The 20,486-nt window shown below is 52.3% G+C and overlaps 2 protein-coding genes across 8 annotated transcripts; both read left to right on the top strand.

Moving 5' to 3' along the window:
- The first annotated feature begins 2,293 nt into the window (after positions 1–2,293).
- SLC39A1 (solute carrier family 39 member 1) lies at positions 2,294–7,362 on the top strand. 2 transcript variants are annotated; one of them, XM_008984446.5, is made up of 4 exons: positions 2,294–2,331; positions 3,071–3,289; positions 3,454–3,584; positions 5,741–7,362. In XM_008984446.5, exons 2-4 carry the CDS (start codon positions 3,103–3,105, stop codon positions 6,395–6,397), a joined length of 975 nt encoding a protein of 324 aa, XP_008982694.1. In that variant the 5' UTR covers positions 2,294–2,331; positions 3,071–3,102; the 3' UTR covers positions 6,398–7,362. The 2 variants fall into 2 exon arrangements, with proteins under 2 accessions (XP_008982694.1, XP_008982695.1); XM_008984447.5 differs by having other exon boundaries at positions 2,294–2,638.
- Positions 7,363–7,726: 364 nt separating this feature from the next.
- Positions 7,727–19,768, top strand: CRTC2 (CREB regulated transcription coactivator 2). Of its 6 annotated transcripts, XR_013529375.1 has the most exons (15): positions 7,826–8,115; positions 11,434–11,535; positions 11,611–11,729; positions 12,686–12,745; positions 13,385–13,453; positions 13,621–13,724; positions 13,822–13,851; positions 14,006–14,085; positions 14,208–14,257; positions 14,391–14,635; positions 14,988–15,394; positions 18,072–18,341; positions 18,557–18,623; positions 18,814–19,000; positions 19,129–19,768. XR_013529375.1 is itself a non-coding variant. In XM_054247732.2 (14 exons), exons 1-14 carry the CDS (start codon positions 7,735–7,737, stop codon positions 19,347–19,349), a joined length of 2,037 nt encoding a protein of 678 aa, XP_054103707.1. In that variant the 5' UTR covers positions 7,727–7,734; the 3' UTR covers positions 19,350–19,768. The 6 variants fall into 6 exon arrangements, 5 of the variants coding, with proteins under 5 accessions (XP_054103707.1, XP_054103706.1, XP_054103705.1 ...); XM_054247732.2 differs by lacking the exon at positions 18,557–18,623 and having other exon boundaries at positions 7,727–7,827; XM_054247731.2 differs by lacking the exon at positions 18,557–18,623 and having other exon boundaries at positions 14,021–14,085.
- Positions 19,769–20,486: the final 718 nt, after the last annotated feature.

The raw sequence follows: 20,486 nt of genomic DNA, 5'->3' as shown, positions 1-20,486 counted from the left end.
AGGAGGTGATTGACAGCTTTCATTCCCATCTCCGTTCCTCACCCCCACTCCCAAGGTGGTTTTGTGGGTATAAAAAGGTCTAGTCACTCTTCTTTCTCTGCCACGGGTTGGAGAGACGTGAGTCCTCCGTGGTCGCCGGCAATAAACCCTGCAATTTGGTATCTTTTTGTTCTGGTGTTGACGTTCTGTGCTAAGTTCAATGCAACAAGAGCACGCGGGCAAAGCTCAGGATTGACTTTTTTTTTTTTTTTTTTGCCTTGGTTTAATGTCTGATGGTCCAGGAATTCACTTCAAGTAAAATAATGGAGCTAAACTGATACAGGTATGGTTTTCCAGTAGTATTTCAGGAAAAGGTAGCTGGGTGAGTAAAACTACTTCGGAGTGTGAATCCCAGAACTCAAACTGCTATTAATTATCCTTATGAAGATTTGAAACGGCTCAGGGTAAAAAACAGGAACAGGGTCTAATATTTATTGTGCAATTATTACATGTCAGGCATGCTCATATTACTCATATAATTCTTACAGCATCTAGAGCTGACAGAAGTTTAAGTAACTTTACTTTCTTAAGGTTACCCTGTAGGTAGCTGAGCCAAGATTTGGATGCCTCAGCCCATGTTTTTCACACTATTAACCTACTTTGCGGGCTTTCTCAGACTTCTCATCTTTCTTTCCTGTTCTTGTCTCCGTATCCTGCTCAAGTAGTGAAGTGACAAAGCAGCCTTCCTGGATTGATGCAGCGCTCCAAGGAAAGCAAAGCTGTTCTTGTTGAGATCGTGCTGAATGGCTTAATCATATATATATATTTGACAACTCTAAAGGTAGAGGAGCTTGGACCAGAATCCAGGTGTCCTGACTCCAGTCATAATTTCTTGTTAATATTACCAATTACGAATAATTTTTTTTTTTTTTTGAGACGGGAGTTTCGCTTTGTCACCCAGGCTGGAGGGCAATGATGCCATCGATCTCGGCTCACTGCAACCTCCCCCTCCTGGGTTCAAGCGATTCTCCTGCCTTAGCCTCCCAAGTAGCTGGGATTACAGGCGCCCACCACGGCGCCCGGCTAATTTTTGTACATTTAGTAGAGACAGGGTTTCACCATGTTGACTAAGCTGGTTTGGAACGCCTGACCTCAGGTGATCCACCCGCCTCGGCCTCCCAAAGGTATTACAGGCGTGAGCCGTCGAGCCCCGCCCCGCCCCTTAAGAAGTCTTCACATTCCCCCTTGAATTGCTGGGCTCCATTTCTGGAGCCTTGTGAGAAGTATTCTGTCCCTTTTTTTTTCTTCTTTTTAAAAATTATTTTTCCTGTAAGAAGCAAGATCCCATCTGTCCCTTCTTTAGGCAATGAGGCTTTTTTCACCTTTGCACAAAAGAATAGCTGAGCCCCCTTTTTAAATTTTCTTCTTTTGTCCTTACCATCCCTTGAGGCTAGAATAGCACAGGGCTGTGGGCCACAAGCATCCATGATGAAGAAACGGTGAAGGTCCTGAGCTGAAACAACTACCTTGGGGCATTCAAGGAACAGCAAACAGCAAGCAGGCCGGCAGGGGTGGCGGAAACCGGGCTGGAGATCAGGTGGGAGAGCCGGCCAGAAGCCTGCAGGCGCGGTACGCAGGTAGACTGGAATGCGCTGGGGGCGATGCTTCAGCACCCGGCCGCCGGGTCCCACCACGTCCCCACTCACTTGCAGAAGGCGGAGGCTGCACAGAGGCCATGAGTAGTCGAGAAAGGATGATTTTCAAGACATACCCTCTCTGCTCTTCCTCTACTTCCAATTCTGCCTTGTCCTTCTCTTTGTTGTGGGTGCTGTCGAGGGAAAGCAGGCGAGGAAGTTGTTCCCAGGAAGGGAATGCTTTCCTTGGGGCGCCAAGAGGCACTGACGGGGCTCTCAGAGCCCTCTGAGAAGTAGGTAAGACTTTGGCCCAAGGCCAGGAAGATGTCCTCAGATGTGGGCCAGAAGACTTGACAATGCGGGGTCTCCCTCTTTTAAAAATACCCATATAATCAAAACCTTGGTGGACCGGCCCGCTCCGGCTCCTAGACCTCCACAGATGCGCCCTCCGGCCGCAGCCCCGGAGTCCTCCTCCTAAATCTCCGCCCTCACTCTTGCTCACTCTCCTCTGGTCGCCTACTCCGCCCGCTCCCACTCCCGGTCTCTGATTGCTCCTAACTCATGTCACTCCCGGTCTGTCCCCGCCCATCCGGAGCTGCTATTGGCAGTCGGGCGTGGGTACGCGGCGGCTGTGGGGGAGGGGGGAACGATGGGGGGGCGGGAGTTCCCGACTCTAGGCCGGAAACGCGCGGAGACCATGTAGTGAGACCCTCGCGAGGTGAGTGCGGGCTCTCAGGGAGCGGGGTCCAGGTTGGCTGCCCAGGCCTGCCCGGTCCCGGGAGCATGAGTCCAGCTCACATATTCTTCATCTGCTTCCCGCGACGCTGGCGGCCTCGCACCCCGCCTCCTGGAGCCCGGACTTCCAGGCACCGCCCTCAGCGTCGCCTCAGTCCGTCCCGGGACTGCAGACTCTTAGGGCCCCTCTCCTCTGGCCATCTGCCTCTAGGTCCCAGCCTGGGGCCTGAAAGCGCTTGCTCTCTGCGCTGGGAAAAGGGGAACACAGCACCCAAGCTCATCCTGTCCAGGTGGTGCACGAAGCTACCCGTGACATCTCTCCACAGCCCCAGCCACTTTGGCTTCGCTCACTCCTTTCGGGAGTTGGGAGGCCTGGCCTCTACATTCCTTAGGGGAACCCCAGCTCCAGGTCCTATTTGGAGGCGGCTCCTAGTTTCCTAGTTCTCTGGGGGCACCTGGTGAAACTGCAATGAGATATCCACACAGCCTTTCTCATGCCTCAGTTTCCCCCTTGCGGTCACCCTGAATAAGTCACTTGGTAAAGAAAGTCTGAGAAGAGAGGAATGTTCCTGGTACAGGAGTGAATGAGTCACTCTGGGTTCAGAGAGGTCAGAAAGTGCTTGGGGCCAGGGAGCTGCACTCTGCTTACCAAGCTTCCCCATTCCTTGCCCCATCTTTCCTTGCATGATTTTTTCCCCACCCACTCTGGTCTGTCTTCCTAGGTCTGAGAGTCACTGGAGCTACCAGAAGCACCATGGGGCCCTGGGGAGAGCCCGAACTCCTGGTGTGGCGCCCAGAGGCAGTAGCTTCAGAGCCTCCAGTGCTTGTGGGGCTGGAGGTGAAGTTGGGGGCCCTGGTGCTGCTGCTGGTGCTCACACTTCTCTGCAGCCTGGTGCCCATCTGTGTGCTGCGCAGGCCAGGAGCTAACCATGAAGCCTCAGGTAAGCCCACACTGCTATGGACGCTTGGCTTAGGGAAGGCTGGGGCTGGGGGCAGATACCAAAGGAGGAGGGAAAGGCAAGGGTAGCCATTGTTTGGGTTTGGCGGGGTGGGCCCTGGAAGGGATTCGTTTGCTCATTCTCCTCTGTGCTTCACCCCTGCCCAGCTTCCCGCCAGAAAGCCCTAAGCCTAGTAAGCTGTTTTGCGGGTGGCGTCTTTTTGGCCACCTGTCTCCTGGACCTGCTGCCTGACTACCTGGCTGCTATAGATGAGGCCCTGGCAGCCTTGCATGTAACGGTGAGCACTGGCCTGGGCATGTGACATGCGGGAGGGAAATCACACACCTCTAGGACTGTTGGTTTGTTGAGATTGATTCATGTGTCACTCCATGACTGTGTGGAAAGCTTTTGGCATGTGGGCCTATGAATTGTGATTTTGGTTACGGGGCATAATTCTTTGTGTGTGTGTGTGTGTGTGTGTGTGTGTGTGGAGAACAAGTTGCAGCACTGTGTAGTTTATGATTACTTGGGGAAGCTAGGGTGGGATTTTTTGCGTATATCTATGTATTTTTAAGAATATCTATTTTATTTTATTTTTTTTATTTTGAGACGGAGTTTTGCTATTACCCAGACTGGAGTGCAATGGCACAATCTCGGCTCACCGCAACCTCCGCCTTCTGGGTTCAAGCAATTCTCCTGCCTCAGCCTCCCGAGTAGCTGGGACTACAGGTGCACACCACCATGCCCAGCTAATTTTTGTATTTTTAGTAGAGACGGGGTTTCACCTTGTTGACCAGGATGGTCTCGATCTCTTGACCTCATGATCCACCCGCCTCGGTCTCCCAAAGTGCTAGGATTATAGGCGTGAGCCACCGCGCCCGGCCCACCGGGCATAATTCTATGTGTTTCCTCCCTCCTCCCCATTCCTTCTGTGACCCCTACATGCCCTTTGACACAGTAAGAAACTTTTTTTCAGGTGTGTGACTTACTCTGTGAGTTCTCAGTTCTAGCCACCTGGAAGTGCTCCAAGAATCACCCTCACTCTCTCACCACTTTCCTAGAGGGCTGGAGATAGAGGTCTATGTAGGCCTGAAAAGGGTAGGAGGCGATACCCTGGGGCCTGGTGTTGCTGACCTTTTTAGGCTTTGGCCCAAGGAAATGGCTATGACGAATGATCAAGTCCACGTCATAGGACTTGGATTATTATAGGACAAACAGACTGTTGGATAGTGGGGCAGGAAAGTCATCCTGAGCTCTTTCCTCTTTTTCCCCTAAAACTGAGGAAATAACACTGAATGTAACCCTTTGTGTGTCTGTGACTGAGTGACCTGTGTTTCCATGTGACTATGTATAAGCCTGAATGTCCTGTGATATGTGGCTCTATGTGTGAGTATTTGGAGAGATGGGCCAATGTGTGACATTTTCATGTATGTCTACATCTGTGACTCTCAAGTAGGAGTGTATCTTTGCCCTTCAGGAAACATTTGGTAATGTCTGGTATATTTTTAGTTGTCACAACGGATGGGGGATGAAGGGAACATTGTGCCTGCTGTTGACATATGGTAGGTAGAGATCAGAAATCCTGTTAACTTACAGTGCACAAGACAGCTCCCATGACAAAAAATGATCTGGCCCAATATGTGGTTTTTTGGTTTTTTTGGGGTTTTTTTTAGACAGTGTCACTCTGTCTCCCAGGCTGGAGTGTAGTGGCACAATCTCGACTCACTGCAACCTCTGCCTCCTGGGTAGCTGGGATTACAGGTGTCCACCACCACGCCTGGCTAATTTTTATATTTTTAGTAGAGACAAGGTTTTACCAGGCTGGTCTCAAACTCCTTACCTCAATAATCTGCCCACCTGGGCCTCCCAGAGTGCTGGGATTATAGGCATGAGCCACTGCACCTGGCCCCAAAATGTTTTTTTTTTTTTTTTGAGATGGAGTTTCACTCTTGTTACCCAGGCTGGAGTGCAATGGTGTGATCCCAGCTCACCGCAACCTCCACCTCCTGGATTGAGGCTATTCTCCTGCCTCAGCCTCCCGAGTAGCTGGGACTACAGGCACGTGCCACCATGCCCAGCTAATTTTTGTATTTTTAGTAGAGACGGGGTTTCACCATGTTGACCAGGATGGTCTCGATCTCTTGACCTCGTGATCCACCCACCTCGGCCTCCCAAAGTGCTGGGATTATAGGCATGAGCCACCGCGCCCGGCCCCAAAATGTTAATAGTTCCAAAGCTGAGAAACTTTGGTCTACATGTAACACTGAGTGACACCAAAATCTGTGTGTGTGTATCACTCTGTGATACAAGTTGTTACCAAGTCACTGTATCTTTGTGTAACCAAGAGTAGCCCTGTGTCTGTATGGGAATCTAAGTCTGTGTAACTGGGCTTCCATCAGATTTTGCATCTCACTCTTCCTTCTCTGAACTTTTTGCTGCCCTTTCTGCCCACAGCTCCAGTTCCCGCTGCAAGAGTTCATCCTGGCCATGGGCTTCTTCCTGGTCCTGGTGATGGAGCAGATCACACTGGCTTACAAGGAGCAGTCAGGGCCGCCACCTCTGGAGGAAACAAGGGCTCTGCTGGGAACAGTGAACGGTGGGCCACAGCTTTGGCATGATGGGCCAGGGGTTCCACAGGCGAGTGGAGCCCCAGCAACCCCCTCAGCCTTGCGTGCCTGTGTACTGGTCTTCTCCCTGGCCCTCCACTCTGTGTTCGAGGGGCTGGCAGTAGGGCTGCAGCGAGACCGGGCTCGGGCCATGGAGCTGTGCCTGGCTTTGCTGCTCCATAAGGGGATCCTGGCTGTCAGTCTGTCCCTCCGGCTGCTGCAGAGCCACCTTAGGGCACAGGTGGTGGCTGGCTGTGGGATTCTCTTCTCATGCATGACACCTCTAGGCATCGGGCTGGGTGCAGCTCTGGCAGAGTCAGCAGGACCTCTGCACCAGCTGGCCCAGTCTGTGCTAGAGGGCATGGCGGCTGGCACCTTTCTCTATATCACCTTTCTGGAAATCCTGCCCCAGGAGCTGGCCAGTTCTGAGCAAAGGATCCTCAAGGTCATTCTGCTCCTAGCAGGCTTTGCTCTGCTCACTGGCCTGCTCTTCATCCAAATCTAGGGGGCTTCAAGAGAGGGGCAGGGGAGATTGATGATCACGTGCCCCTGTTCTCCCTTCCCTCCCCCAGTGTGTGGGGAATAGGAAGGAATGGGGAAGGGAAGTACTGAGGACCAAAAAGTTCTCTGGGAGCTAAAGATAGAGCCTTTGGGGCTATCTGACTAATGAGAGGGAAGTGGGCAGACAAGAGGCTGGCCCCAGTCCCAAGGAACAAGAGATGGTCCAAGTCGGTAGAGACAGGATCAGGGGACATTAGGATTGGGGAAGACACTTGACTACTAGAATCAGAGGTTGGACACTATACATAAGGACAGGCTGACATGGGAGGCTGGAGATGGGCATCAGCTGCTGTGGGACGGGTACGGAGAGGTCATAAACCTAGAGTCAGTGTCCTGTTGATCCTAGCCCATTTCAGCACCCTGCCACTTGGAGTGGAACCCTCCTATTTTTCTTAGCTCCTACCCTCATATCTATTTCCCTTTTCCCGTCTCCCAGGGGACTAGTGCCAAATGGTCTTTCCCTGCCAATTTTGGTATCTTCTCTGACCTCCAGTCGTGCTTACTCCTCTATTTTTAAAGTGCCAAACATCCCCTCCCTCTTTCTCAAAGCACAGTAATGTGGCACTGAGCCCTACCCAGCACCTCAGTGAAGGGGGCCGGCTTGTTCTTTATTTTGGTCCAAGATCCTGGGGTAGGGCAGAAATATTTGCTACGCTGGGGTAGGGGGAAGGTTGGAAAGCTGCAGCCACCTACTGCTGCTGTACCCTAGGAATATGGGACATGGACACGGTGCCCCATGCCCAGATGATAAACACTGAGCTGCCAAAACATTTTTTTAAATATACTCGAGCCCAAGGGGGAAGGGCAATGCCTACCCCCAGGGTTATTTTTTGGGAGGGAGGGCTGTGTATTCTTTAGAATCTATTTTATTAACTGACCTGTTTCCCAAATAAAAGATGTTTCTAGACATCTGTACAGTATCTGACTCATTTTTCTTGGGAAAGGGGTGGGCATGTGGCCAGCCTGAGAGGGTCTGAGTCCCAGATGTTTCCAGCTGTTGTAAGATTTTTGTTCTAATTTTCACTCAGGTTCCGATAGTGCCCTTCCCTGAAAGATGACCAAATGTTTCCTCCTTTGTGTCTTGGTACTTCTCTCCCGTTCTCCACCCCTCCCCTCCCCTTCTCTTTCCTCTACCTTTCCTCCTCCCTAATCCCTCTCCCCTTTGCCTTCGTAGGCTCAGGACTAACTTAGAACTACTCTTCCCAGCTTGCCTCTCGCAGGGAGTAGCCGAGAGGGTGGAGCGAAGTTCCCAGTTCCCGGAGTCAGGCGGGCTGCTGGGAAATGAAGTCCGTTTCCTTCCGGTGCCGTGTGACTGGGGACGTGAAGGAGTCTCGTAAACAAACTGCAATTCCCGGCGGCCCCCGCGCGCAACAGGTCAGGGCTAGGCTGGGGCCGGGTTCGCGGTGCTAGCTGAGGCGGCGGTGGCTACGGCTGGAAGAGCCGGGCCGGAGCCGCGGCAGAGGCCGCGGCTGGTACTGAGAGGGTGGCAGGGAGGGACGGAGGAGGAAGATGGCGACGTCGGGGGCGAACGGGCCTGGCTCGGCCACATCCTCGGCTTCCAATCCGCGCAAATTTAGTGAGAAGATCGCGCTGCAGAAGCAGCGTCAGGCCGAGGAGACGGCGGCCTTCGAGGAGGTGATGATGGACATCGGCTCCACCCGGGTGAGGGGCCGCGCCGGGGTGCCGAACAGAGCTGAGCAGTTACGGAGCAGAGACCGGAGAGGCGGGGCGGGGGCGGGCGCCGCAGCCGAGTAGGCGGAACGGGGCAGGGGCCGCTGGCGAAGGCCGAGGGGCCGGAAGACGGATTTTGCCGGGGGAGACCGAAACTCCGGAGAGGTTGGGAGCGTAGAGTCGCCTGGGGGCCGAGTACGTGAGGCGGGAGTGGGCGGAGAGGGGAGACGGTCGCCTGAAGTCTGGCGGAGGTAGGAGGTGAGTGGTCCTTGTGCATCCCTGACGGAGTCCCATCGAGGACACCACTGAAGCATGCCTGCTATTGGGGTATGGCCTGGGAGGAGGACTGCTTGTCTCTAATCTGGCTCCTCTGAGTTTGTGATCTTCTCCAGACTGGTCCCTCTGCCCTACTATTGTGCTACTTTTCCCGCTTTGTGCCCCTGGGAAAGGACCCTTTGAGTGGTTTGAACGAGAGGGGCTGTGTATAGTGGGGCAGGAAGTCCCCTCCAGCGTCCCGTCCTTTTGCTTCCTTTTTCAAATACTTCCTGTGGTTTCCTGACGTGAATGAAGGTGAGGTTCATCGTTTGGTGTTTTGCCTGGCATCCTTGGAGGAGAGGTAGGGTTTTGAATCCTGTATAAAACTGGTAACCGTTCGACCTTAAGTCGTGTGGCACTCTGGTTTGGTGAGCTTTCTAGGGAGGTGGCTGTTTTATGGGTCAGTGTGTAGGGTGCCTTGGAGAGTCTTCTATTTGTAGGGAATATTCATTCCTAGGAAGTTCTTGAAAGAACTTTCAGGCCTCTGCCAGACTGCCTCTGAAGCCCCCGTGGCCTTGGTTTGTTGCTTCCCAAGGCTGGATGTCAGAGGGAGCCAAGGATGAGAGTCTGCCTATGTGGTATGCTATCTTAATTTAGGGACACATTCTTCTAAAAAACAGTAGGTGAGGATGTTGCAGTGATTCCTCACGGCTGAGAGCTAGAAGGAATTTAAGGGTTGGTGGTGGAACATTATTACATCTCCAGCCTTTTTCTGCTGGTCTGACTGTGTCGCATCTATGACTGACCCTGGTTGTATTTTTGTGTGTATGTCCCTTGACTGTTAGTCTTTTGTTGTTGTTGTTTCCCCTTTGAGTCTCTTGGGACCATGTGCCCTAGTTTGTGGGAGTCAGAAGTTGGATGGAGAGGCAAATCTGGGGTGTGTCTGTGCACGCATTTGCACACTTACATGCATGCATGTGCATAACCCACTGTAACCACAGTGAGGATTAATATTTAACTGTAGACTGCTCCCCTTTAGGAGCTTTCCATCATGTTGGGGACAGACAGGAAGATGGGAGGGAGGCTGATCTTGATAGCATGAGGCCCTGCCCTGCGGACTGTGATTCTAGCAGAGGCATGGTGGATTCTTAGGGCTCCTGTGTGCAAAGAAAGGCTGTGTGAAACTCAAAGCTGGGGCTTCTCTTTACAGTGCCTTGATCTCTTAAAAGGCCCCTTCTACCCACCTTGCTCCTGCTGGTTAATTTCTCATCTACACAGAAAAGTCTAGTGGGTATACATGGCCAGGGGACCCAAAAGTCTTGAGCTAGGGACTAGAGATCAGGGACTCAGCCTGTTATCCGGTCAGGTGGGAGGGCTCATTTGAGATAGATATGGCCATTGGGGGCTATACCACTGAGAGACAGGGGTTGCCACGTATGTTATTAGTGGTCTTAAAGTGGCCCAGAGGTCAGCGCAGTACCCACTAAACTCACGAGGCTGACCTCCTGGGACAGAAAGTCAGTTCTGTTGTTGGTTTCTGTACAAGAGTGTGACCCTGAAAGCTCTTAGAACTCCCCCCTCCTCAGCTGCCCTCCCCATGGCCTTGCCCTGGGCCTGTTGATTTGATTGCTGGCAGGGCCTGAGCCTTGGAAATAGATGCTCGCCTCTCACAGAGATAGGACATCTGTACACAGACTAAATTCATGCCGGGCTGTCTTACATCTATGCCGGACATATCTCCCCAAAGTGAGGATGAGACCAGGAAGATGGCTCGGCCCATACTGGAGTGGCCTACTGCTCTCTCTCCCACCCTCCTTCTCCAGGCTTCCCTGCCAATTCAGGAGCCTCAGGATTCAATGGAAGAATGCCCCTTGGTTTTGGTGCTGTTTTCCAGCTAGGAGAGCTGTCATTCCTTGGTTGTTCTAGTTTAGGAGGTGCAGGCTTTGTGTGGCCTTCCTGAGGCTGGGCAAGTGGCAGAGCCCAGAAGCCTCTGCTCTCCAGAGTGGGAAGGAATGAGTCTGGCAGTAATGGCTCTGTGACATCCATCTGTGGCCTTCCTCTTAATTTCAGAATTAGTCCTGGACACATCTGGAAAGAAAGCACAGGTTCCTAATAGGCACTCCCCCTTGTGAGTAGCCCCGGGGCTCCTGGCAGCCCCCTCAGGGACTGTGCTTAGACTTATGCCAAATGAGACAGGCCCTGAGCAGCAGAATATCTGGCTCTGCCTGGCAGGGTGATATCAAGCAGTAGTGATATCACCGACGAGGGCAGTTTGCAGATGGGCTCTGGTGGGTTATTTGCACCAAATCTCAGGAGACCTTTCAGACTCCAACACTGGCCTTTTTTTGGCAGATTATTTCCTCTTTTTTTTTTTTTTTTTGAGCCAGAGTGTCGCTCTTGTTGCCCAGGCTGAAGTGCAATGGAGTGATCTTGGCTCACCACAACCTCCACCTCCCAGGTTCAAGTAATTCTCCTGCCTTGGCCTCCCGAGTAACTGGGATTACAGGCATGCACCACCAAGCCTGGCTAATTGTGTATTTTTAGTAGAAATGGGGTTTCTTCATGTTGGTCAGGCTGGTCTCAAACTTCTTCTGATCTCAGGTGATCCACCTGTCCGGCAGATTATTCCATTTTTTTTTTTTTTTTTTTTTTTGAGACGGAGTTTCGCTCTTGTTACCCAGGCTGGAGTGCAATGGCACCATCTCGGCTCACCGCAACCTCCGCCTCCTGGGTTCAAGAGATTCTCCTGCCTCAGCCTCCTGAGTAGCTGGGATTACAGGCACGTGTCACCACATCCAGCTAATTTGTTGTATTTTTAGTAGAGACGGGGTTTCACCATGTTGACCAGGATGGTCTCGATCTTTTGACCTCATGATCCACCTGCCTCGGCCTCCAAAAGTGCTGGGATTACAGATGTGAGCTTCTGTGCCTGGCCCAAATATTTTAAAAGCAGTGGCAGCAGCAGCATATCCTGGTGACAGAGATGGGAAGGATGGCTGAAGGAAATAGTGCCTAGGACCTTCCTTACATTCCCACTTGTTCCCCATGTCTCAGTTACAGGCACAAAAACTGCGACTGGCATACACAAGGAGTTCTCATTATGGTGGATCTCTGCCCAATGTTAACCAGATTGACTCTGGCCTGGCTGAGTTCCAGGTGAGTAGACACTAGCCAGGGAGGAGTGGAGGTTCTTAGGCTGCTTCTTCTGCTGACTTCTGTCTTTTTTGGCAGAGCCCCCTCCACTCACCTTTGGATTCATCTCGGAGCACTAGGCACCATGGGCTGGTGGAGCGGGTGCAGCGAGATCCCCGAAGAATGGTGTCCCCACTTCGCCGATACCCCCGCCACATATCCTTTACAGGGGGTTTGGGGGTATCTGAAAGGTAGTGGGATGGAGTTCCTCAGGGACTCATAGGAAGGACCTGAAGTGTTGTGCAGTCCATCTTTCTCCTGGAGCTCTTCTTTTTGTTTGTTTGTTTGTTTTAACCTGGCTTCTTTTCCTCTGTCAACTGATCTTTAAAAAAAACAAATTTTTTTTGAGACAGAATCTCACTCTGTCACCAGGTGCCACCACTGCTGGAGTGCAGTGGCACGATCTTGGCTCACCGCAACCTCCGCCTCCCGGGTTCAAGCAGTTCTTCTGCCTCACCCTCCCGAGTAGCTGGAACTACAGGCACGTGCCACCACGCCCAGCTAACTTTTTGTGTTCTTTAATAGAGGCGAGGTTTCACCATGTTGGCCTGGATGGTCTCGATCTCTAGACCTCGTGATCTGCCCGCCTCGGCCTCCCAAAGTGCTGGGACTACAGGTGTGAGCCACTGCGGCTGGCCTCCTGGAGCTCTTCTTTACCCAGCTTCCCTGAAGAGTGACCAGAGCCCCTGTGTCAGTGCCTGCACCTGTGATAAGGAGTTTTTGCTGCTGAGGCCGTGTCCCCTCTCTCCAGCTGGCTCTGGCTGTCCTCACATCAGCTTGCTCTTTGCTGCCAGAGGCAAGGCTTCCTTGTCTCCTGCTAAAGGGGATTGGGTCCCTTCTCCTCATATTTCTGTTCTGAGCTTTCAGCCTCAGAGACCTACATACCTGTCTCCTGCATACCTGTCTCCTCCAAGTCCTGCCCAGACATTCTCTTGTATTTTTTCAGTCCCTTTAGACCTGATTCCCTTTTTCTCTTCCATTCTTTGTTGTTCTTCCTATTGTCCCTTATAGAAGAGGAGAAAGGTTTGTGTTTCTTGAAGCACCTTAATCTGCTGCCTCCATTGTTCTCTCATCTGGCCTCTCTACTTTTTTCCTTAACTGGTGCTGTTCACATTGACAGCTCTCCCTACAGTCCTGCCTACTTATCTCCTCCCCCAGAGTCTAGCTGGCGAAGGTAAGTGTCCAGGGTGGGCAGAAGCTCCTGCCTACTCTCTGACGTGTTTCTGGTGGGAGCTGCCCCTTCTGGGTTGGGGCTAAGGTTACAACAGTCCCTCTTGCTGTAACGGCAGAGCTGAGAGAGGAGGAGGCAGGTGGAGTAGGTGGGTCAGAGTCCAGCCTTGGCCATGTTGACACGAGTGGTCAAGCCTCCCAGTCCAGCCAGAGCAGCACCAATGGGAACTGTAGCCAGGCTGGGGTGTGTGTGTGTAAGGGGGAAGGGAGAATGGCAGAGGGGCAGGTGAAAATGGCAACCTTCTGTCAAGGATGGTGCAAGATGTAGTGCCCTGGCACTTTTAGATTTCTGAAACCCTCCCCTTGTCTATCTTACCCTCAATGCTCATACCCAGAAGAGCTGCTGGGCTCCAAGATTCCCATTTAGCTTGTCCTGACAGAAGTTGAGAAGTTTCCAGATCTCTTAGATTGACTGGGGGAGGGGTTAATCATAGACACGAGAAGAACCAGAAAGAAAAGGGGATGATGTGGGTGCCCAGCCATCTTCACTTCCACCTTGGCTGCCCCACATTTTCCAACTGCTCTACCCACCTTCTTGTCCCTTGCCAGCCTTGTTCCTCATGACTTTGTTTATCCACCCCAGGACGATGCCCTGGGGCAATTTCCCTACAGAGAAGGGGCAGTTGTTTCGACTACCATCTGCACTTAACAGGTGATGTCCTTTGCCTTCTTTAGGCCACATCTCCTCTTATCTGTAGTTCCTGGGGCCCTACTCCCTCACCCCCACCCTGTTCCAGCCCAGCTAGTGTTTTCCCTTGCTGGGCAGGGCTTAGGGAATAGGAAGACTGTCACTGGTGCCGCTCACTGCTCCCCACACAGGACAAGCTCTGATTCTGCCCTTCACACAAGTGTGATGAACCCCAGTCCCCAGGATACCTACCCAGGCTCCACACCTCCCAGCATCCTGCCTAGCCGCCGTGGGGGTAAGTGGCCCTGTCCCGGGGTTGGGAGTAACCATGAAGCTATTTAAAGCAGGTAGGCAAGTGAGCACTGCAGCCAACGCCACTGTCTCCCTTGTAGGTATTCTGGATGGTGAAATGGATCCCAAAGGTATGTGTTCCTCACTGCTGTGGGTACTGAATGCCAAAGAATTTCTGGGCTGGTGTTGGGATTGTGTGTGGATTCAGGGAGCAGGACTCCTTCCCACCTGCTTCTGCTTCCTGTCCTGCCTTACTGGCTCTTTCTCCAACTCTCCCATCACCAGTCTTTCTCTTTCAAGTACCTGCTATTGAGGAGAATTTGCTAGATGACAAGCATTTGCTGAAGCCATGGGATGCTAAGAAGGTAGGCGGAGGCCCTTGGGTGTCACCCACATATCTCTCTGCTATCCGTTGCCATGGGGCAGGCGTTCAGGGTTTTCCACTGAGCACTGTCCTCATTTTCCACATTCTCCCTTCTCTCCTCAGCTATCCTCATCCTCCTCCCGACCTCGGTCCTGTGAAGTCCCTGGAATTAAGTAAGTACTCCCTGAGGTTGGCTAAGAGGTAGGGGAAGGAAGTACAGGGAGATGTAGGAGACTGATCTCTGCTCTTCCCTGACCACTGTATCCCCCTCCTATTTACATCTTTCTTTTTTTCTCTTTCCCCTAGCATCTTTCCATCTCCTGACCAGCCTGCCAATGTGCCTGTCCTCCCACCTGCCATGAACACGGGGGGCTCCCTACCTGACCTCACCAACCTGCACTTTCCCCCACCACTGCCCACCCCCCTGGACCCTGAAGAGACAGCCTACCCTAGCCTGAGTGGGGGCAACAGTACCTCCAATTTGACCCACACCATGACTCACCTGGGCATCAGCGGGGGCATGGGCCTGGGCCCAAGCTATGATGTACCAGGTGAGTGGCTGTCCTGGCCATGTACCCACTGAGTTCTGCCTGGCTGGAAGGATGAAAGGGAGGGAGGCTTGAGCACCTGAGATCTTGCTGTGACCACACATACTGGCCTGTCACCTCTGTACCCCAGGATTCCCTCATGGCAGCTCTCAGCCAGTGATGACTGGTAGGTGTGGTGTTTCCTAGAAAGAAGAGGAAGGGCAGCCCCCAGATGGGCAGTGCTGTCAGGGATAGAGTAGGGAGAACATTGTGTTGCCGCTTTCATAGTCTGGTCACTGCCACACATTCTGGGCAGAAAGGGGCCCAGTTCCCATCAGTAATGTTGGCATCTCTGGTTTTTTGTCTGTGCCTGCAGGACTTCATTCACCTCTCAGCCACCCATCCCTGCAGTCTTCCCTAAGCAATCCCAACCTCCAGGCTTCCCTGAGCAGTCCTCAGCCCCAGCTCCAGGGCTCCCACAGCCACCCTTCTCTGCCTGCCTCCTCCTTGGCCCGGCATGCACTGCCCATCACCTCCTTGGGCCACCCCTCACTCAGTGCCCCAGCTCTCTCCTCCTCCTCTTCCTCCTCTTCCACTTCATCCCCTGTTCTGGGTGCCCCCACTTACCCTGCTTCTACCCCTGGGGCCTCCCCCCGCCACCGCCGTGTGCCCCTCAGCCCCCTGAGTTTGCCCGCGGGCCCAGCCGACGCCAGAAGGTCCCAACAGCAGCTGCCCAAACAGTTTTCGCCAACAATGTCACCCACCTTGTCTTCCATCACTCAGGTATGCGTGGCTGCCTTCTCTGCACGTCTGTCTCCCTTCCCTTTTCTCTTTTCCTGCCATGTTGTTTCCCTCCCACCCTCCTTTCCTCAAATACCTACTCTACACCCATCCCCTTCTATTTCTCTGTTCTCCACCTGCCCCACCTTATGTCTATCTTGTCTCCTCTTGCTTCACAGTGCAAACTCAAACTCTGTGGTTAAGCTTTTTTGTTTTAAATCTTGGCTCCATCTCTTACTAGCAGTCACTTGGACAAGTTATTTGATTTCTGTAAGCCTCAGTATCTTCATTTCTAAAACAAGGATGGTTTGTAAGGATCAAATGAAATAACATACATAAAATACTTAGCACCATACCTAGCCCATGTATATGCTTGACAATTAATATCTTACCCTTTCCTTTTATTTACCTCCTCTGTTCTTTTCCTTTCCATGTCTTTTTTTGAGACAGAGTCTTGCTGTCGCCCAGGCTAAAGTACAGTGGCGTAATCTCAGCACACTGCAACCTCTGCTTCCCGGGTTCAAGCAATTCTCCTGCCTCAGCCTCCTGAGTAGCTGGGATTATAGATGCATGCCCCCACGCCGGACTAAATTTGATTTTTTATTTTGTTTTGTTTTGTTTTTATAGAGATGGGGTTTCACCACTATGTTGGCCAGGATGGTCTTGATCTCCTGACCTCATGATCCGCCCACCTCGGCCTCCCAAAGTACTGAGATTACAGGCGTGAGCCACCATGCCCGGCCCTAAATTTGTATTTTTACTAGAGACAGGGTTTCACCATGTTGGCCAGGCTGGTTTTGAACTCGACCTTGTGATCTGCCTGCCTCAGCCTCCCAAAGTGCTGGGATTGCAGGTGTGAGCCATCGCACCCAGCCTTCCCTTCACTTTATGGTGAGGAAAGTGAGACCAAGAGGGAAAGTGACTTTTCCAAGTTTACATACTGAGTTGGGAAGAGTTGAGACTAGAACTCAAACCCCTTAGTTTGAGCTTTTTCCTCAGTGATGAAATTCTTAGCCCGTTTCCCTTCCTGTCCTTTCCTTCTTGTTCGCTATCTCTGCTCCTTTTTTCTTTCATCCAAATGTTCTTTTCCCTCTCCTTTGCCCAACTTTTTCCTCCTCCATTGCTGTTCCTGGAATGTGTGTTCCGTGTTCCATCTTTACTCAGTTCCCCTCTTTTGTAGGAAAGACAGGCCAGGCTAGCAAGGGCTCTGTTCTCAGAGTGTGGAGTGAGCTTGACTTCCCTCCTGTCTTTCTCCTTTTCCTTCCTTCTTCTCCCACTCCCTCTGGCCTCTTCAAGGCCATAGAACAGCATTCGCAACCTCAGTCACTTGACTACTAACAATAAATAGTTCCATTCCAGGGTTTAAGAATGGTTTGCTTGTAAGGCTGGGTGGAGTGGCTCATGCCTGTAATCCCGGCACGTTGGGAAGCCAAGGCGGGAGGATTGCTAGTTTGAAACTAGCCTGGGCAATCTGGTGAGACCCAATATCTACAGCAAATTAAAAAATGAGCCAGGCACAGTGCTGCACGCTGTAGTCCTGTCTACTGGGGTGGCTAAGGTGGGAGGGTCTCTTGAGCCAGGAAGGTTGACGCTATATTTCCAACTATGACTACAGCACTACATTCCAGCCTGGGCGATAGAGTGAGGCCCTGTCTCAAAAAAAGAGAATAGTTTACTTCTGAAGTAGATTTATTTATTTTTTGAGTAGGCATCTCACTCAGTCACCTGGGCTGGAGTGCTGTGGCATGATCTCAGCTCCCTGCAACCTACACCTCCCACCCACCTCAGCCTCCCGAAGTGCTGGGATTACAGGCGTGAGCCAGTGTGCCTGGCCTGGGTAGATTTAAAATTACCCCTGTGTTAGCCTCACTATGTCACTTTCATTTTGATATGCATTACATTTTTTTTTTTTTTTTTTTTGAGACGGAGTCTCGCTCTGTCGCCTAGGCTGGAATGCAGTGGTGCAGTCTCAGCTCACTACAGTCTCCACCTCCTGGGTTCAATCAGTTCTGTCTCAGCCTCCCAAGTAGCTGGGACTACAGGTGCCCACTACCATGCCTGGCTAATTTTTGTATTTTTGTGGGGACAGATGGAGTCTCGCTCTGCTGCTGAGGCTGGTGTGCAGTGGTGCGATCTCAGCTCATGGCAACCTCTGCTTTCTGGGTTCAAGAGATTCTCCTGCCTCACCCTCCTGAGTAGCTGGGATTATAGGCACATGCCACGCCTGGCTAATTTTTGTATTTTTAGTACAGACGGGGTTTCACCATGTTGACCAGGCTGGTCTCGAACTCCCAATCTCGTGATCCACCCACCTTGGCCTCCCACAGTGCTGGAATTATAGGTGTAGGCCACTGTGTCTGTCATAATTTTTTGTATTTTTAGTAGAGACAGGGTTTCACCATGTTGGCCTCAAACTCCTGGTCTCAAACTCCCGACTTCAGATGATCTACCCACCTTGGGCCTCTCAAAGTGTTGGGATTATAGGCATAAGTGACTGCGCCTGGCTGACTGATACACATGTTGAGTAACTGCACTCAACCCCAGCAGTGCCCATGAGAATGTAGAATGTTGTCACGTTTGCTTTGAGAATGGTTGTAGCTAAAGAGGGTGGGAAGCCCCGACTAAGAGTTCCTGGAGTATACACCGAGGGGTAAGCTTCCCTCTTTTTGCTTCTTTTCAGGGCGTCCCCCTGGATACCAGTAAACTGCCCACTGACCAGCGGTTGCCCCCATACCCATACAGCCCCCCAAATCTGGTTCTGCCTACCCAGTCACATACCCCAAAGTCTTTACAGCAGCCAGGGCTGCCTTCTCAGTCTTGCTCAGTGCAGCCATCAGGTGGGCAGCCCCCAGGCAGGCAGTCTCATTATGGGATGCTGTACCCACCTGGGCCCAGTGGGCACGGGCAACTGTCTTACCACCGGCCAGTGAGTGACTTCAACCTGGGGAATGTGAGTACTCAGGCTCCTCACTCAAAAGCAGGGGGAGGGGGTCAGGGTGGGTCACTGGGGCCTGAATGGTAACTCTGGTGCACTGTGAATGGGGAGATCTAGGCGAGGTGGGTGGTAGGGAGATCTCTTCTCCCCTAAGGTAACATAGCACTGCCAGCTTTGGGCTCCTCTCTTCCTGCGTTTGACCCTACTCCCGCCCCTCTATTTCTGCTCAGCTTGCTCTTTGATGACTTCTGCCTTGACCCGTTCTCTTCCTGGCATGCACATGCTCTGGCCCAGCAGGTACGGTGCCCATACTTACTTCGGGCCCCGTGCTCGCTTCTGTCGCTCTGCTTGCTGCCACCTCCCTCTGTCATTGCCTCTGTTCCTGGGGTGGTTGAAGGTTGCTGGGTAAAGGGAATATGTCAGCAGGGCTAGGCAGGAATACCAGTTCTAAACCCTGCTTCCTCAAGATTTGTCTGTGTGTCCATAGCTGGAGCAGTTCAGCATGGAGAGCCCATCAACCAGCCTGGTGCTGGATCCCCCTGGCTTTTCTGAAGGGCCTGGATTTTTAGGGGGTGAGGGGCCAATGGGTGGCCCCCAGGATCCCCACACCCTCAACCACCAGAACTTGACCCACTGTTCCCGCCATGGCTCAGGGCCTAACGTCATCCTCGCAGGTGAGGGGGTGTGGGTGGTGATGTGAAATGGAAGGAGGGAATGACATGTTCACTGATGAGCAGGAGATTGAGAGGTCTTAGAAAAGTTTACAGGGCATGGGGTCCTCACCTGTCTCTTCTACCCACAGGGGACTCCTCTCCAGGTTTTTCTAAGGAAATTGCAGCAGCCCTGGCTGGAGTGCCTGGCTTTGAGGTGTCAGCAGCTGGCTTGGAGCTAGGGCTAGGGCTAGAAGATGAGCTGCGCATGGAGCCACTGGGCCTGGAAGGGCTAAACATGCTGAGTGACCCCTGTGCCCTGCTGCCCGATCCTGCTGTGGAGGATTCATTCCGCAGTGACCGGCTCCAGTGAGGGGACCTCATCATCATCCCTCTTCGTGGCCCCATCCCCTACTACCGTTCCTTTCCTCCCTTCCCCCTGGCCAGTAGAGACTCCCAGATCCTCTTTCTAGTGTGAATGAAGGATCCCAAGAATGAGAAAAACCAAGGGGTTTGTCCAGGTGGCCCCTGAATTCTGTGCAAGGGGTGGGCCTGGGGGAATTCAAGGGAGAGCCTAAAGCACTTGTAACTTTGAACCGTCTGGAGGTCAGAGCCTGTTGGAAAGCAGGGGGTAGAGGGGAGCCCTGGAGGCCGGGCTTGTCCGGATGCCTAGGGGTGGGCAGTGCCAGCCCCTCCTCACCACTCTTCCCCTTGCAGTGGAGGAGAGAGCCAGAGTGGATACTATTTTTTATTAAATATATTATTATATGTTAATAAAAAAATCATATCAAATCCTTGGTGTGGTTGGTTATGATTTGGGGCATGGCTGGGGATCTAGGGAGTTCTTGGGCCATGGGTGTTTTTATCTGTTAGCTTTTTTGCATCTTCTTAGCACCACTGTGCTTTGTGGAAGGGCCCTACAGCCTTGGAATGTGTACCCAGCATGGATGTACCCTTCCATGGTGGCAGGAAATCACTTCATGTGTCCTCCTGTCTGTCCAGGGCCCTGCTGCAGCTCTGAGGATGGGGACTTTGAGTGGTCAGACAAGTTCTTCCTCAACCCCAGGTCTGGCAGTGAGCCAGGGGGTGAGGGGGTGATTGCTGGCTGAGCCCACAGGTCTGAAGTGCTCCTAGGTCTCAGGGAAGCCTTCATCCCCACCCCCTCACCATACATGAATTCACTTCATCCTCTCCACTCTTCACCACTCATCACTTGAGTTTTAATTCAACAGATCCTTCAGTGCCAAGCATGTTGTGAAGGTTTTCTCTTTCTGGATTGGACTGCCCTTGGACGAGCAGTCTGGGCCTCTGCACTCCTCTCTCCCCCACCCAGAATAGTGAGAATAGTAGTTCTCCCCCAGTTACCTTTCCCCTACCTCCACTGCTCTATTCCACACCCTGCAGTCCTGGCCTCTCCTCTTCCTCTTTCCAAAGCTCTTGTCATTTTCAGAAAAGAGAACTGAGAGCTGCTGGTTCTGGCCAGAGGGGAATGCTCTGTACCCTAAACCTG

The sequence above is a fragment of the Callithrix jacchus genome, chromosome 18 (genome assembly GCF_049354715.1).
Source record: "Callithrix jacchus isolate 240 chromosome 18, calJac240_pri, whole genome shotgun sequence".
NCBI classification, from domain to species: domain Eukaryota; kingdom Metazoa; phylum Chordata; class Mammalia; order Primates; family Cebidae; genus Callithrix; species Callithrix jacchus.
This window is presented reverse-complemented; position numbering and strand designations above follow the sequence as displayed.

Excerpts from the sequence above, each read along its gene's own strand:
- CRTC2 (XM_054247730.2), top strand. The coding sequence starts at position 7,963 with ATGGCGACGTCGGGGGCGAACGGGCCTGGCTCGGCCACATCCTCGGCT. Across the intron at positions 8,116-11,433 it reads TGGACATCGGCTCCACCCGG|TTACAGGCACAAAAACTGCG; the intron begins GTGAGGGGCCGC and ends CCCATGTCTCAG. Across the intron at positions 13,454-13,620 it reads CTACCATCTGCACTTAACAG|GACAAGCTCTGATTCTGCCC; the intron begins GTGATGTCCTTT and ends CTCCCCACACAG.
- SLC39A1 (XM_008984446.5), top strand. The coding sequence starts at position 3,103 with ATGGGGCCCTGGGGAGAGCCCGAACTCCTGGTGTGGCGCCCAGAGGCA. Across the intron at positions 3,290-3,453 it reads AGCTAACCATGAAGCCTCAG|CTTCCCGCCAGAAAGCCCTA; the intron begins GTAAGCCCACAC and ends ACCCCTGCCCAG. Across the intron at positions 3,585-5,740 it reads TGGCAGCCTTGCATGTAACG|CTCCAGTTCCCGCTGCAAGA; the intron begins GTGAGCACTGGC and ends TTCTGCCCACAG.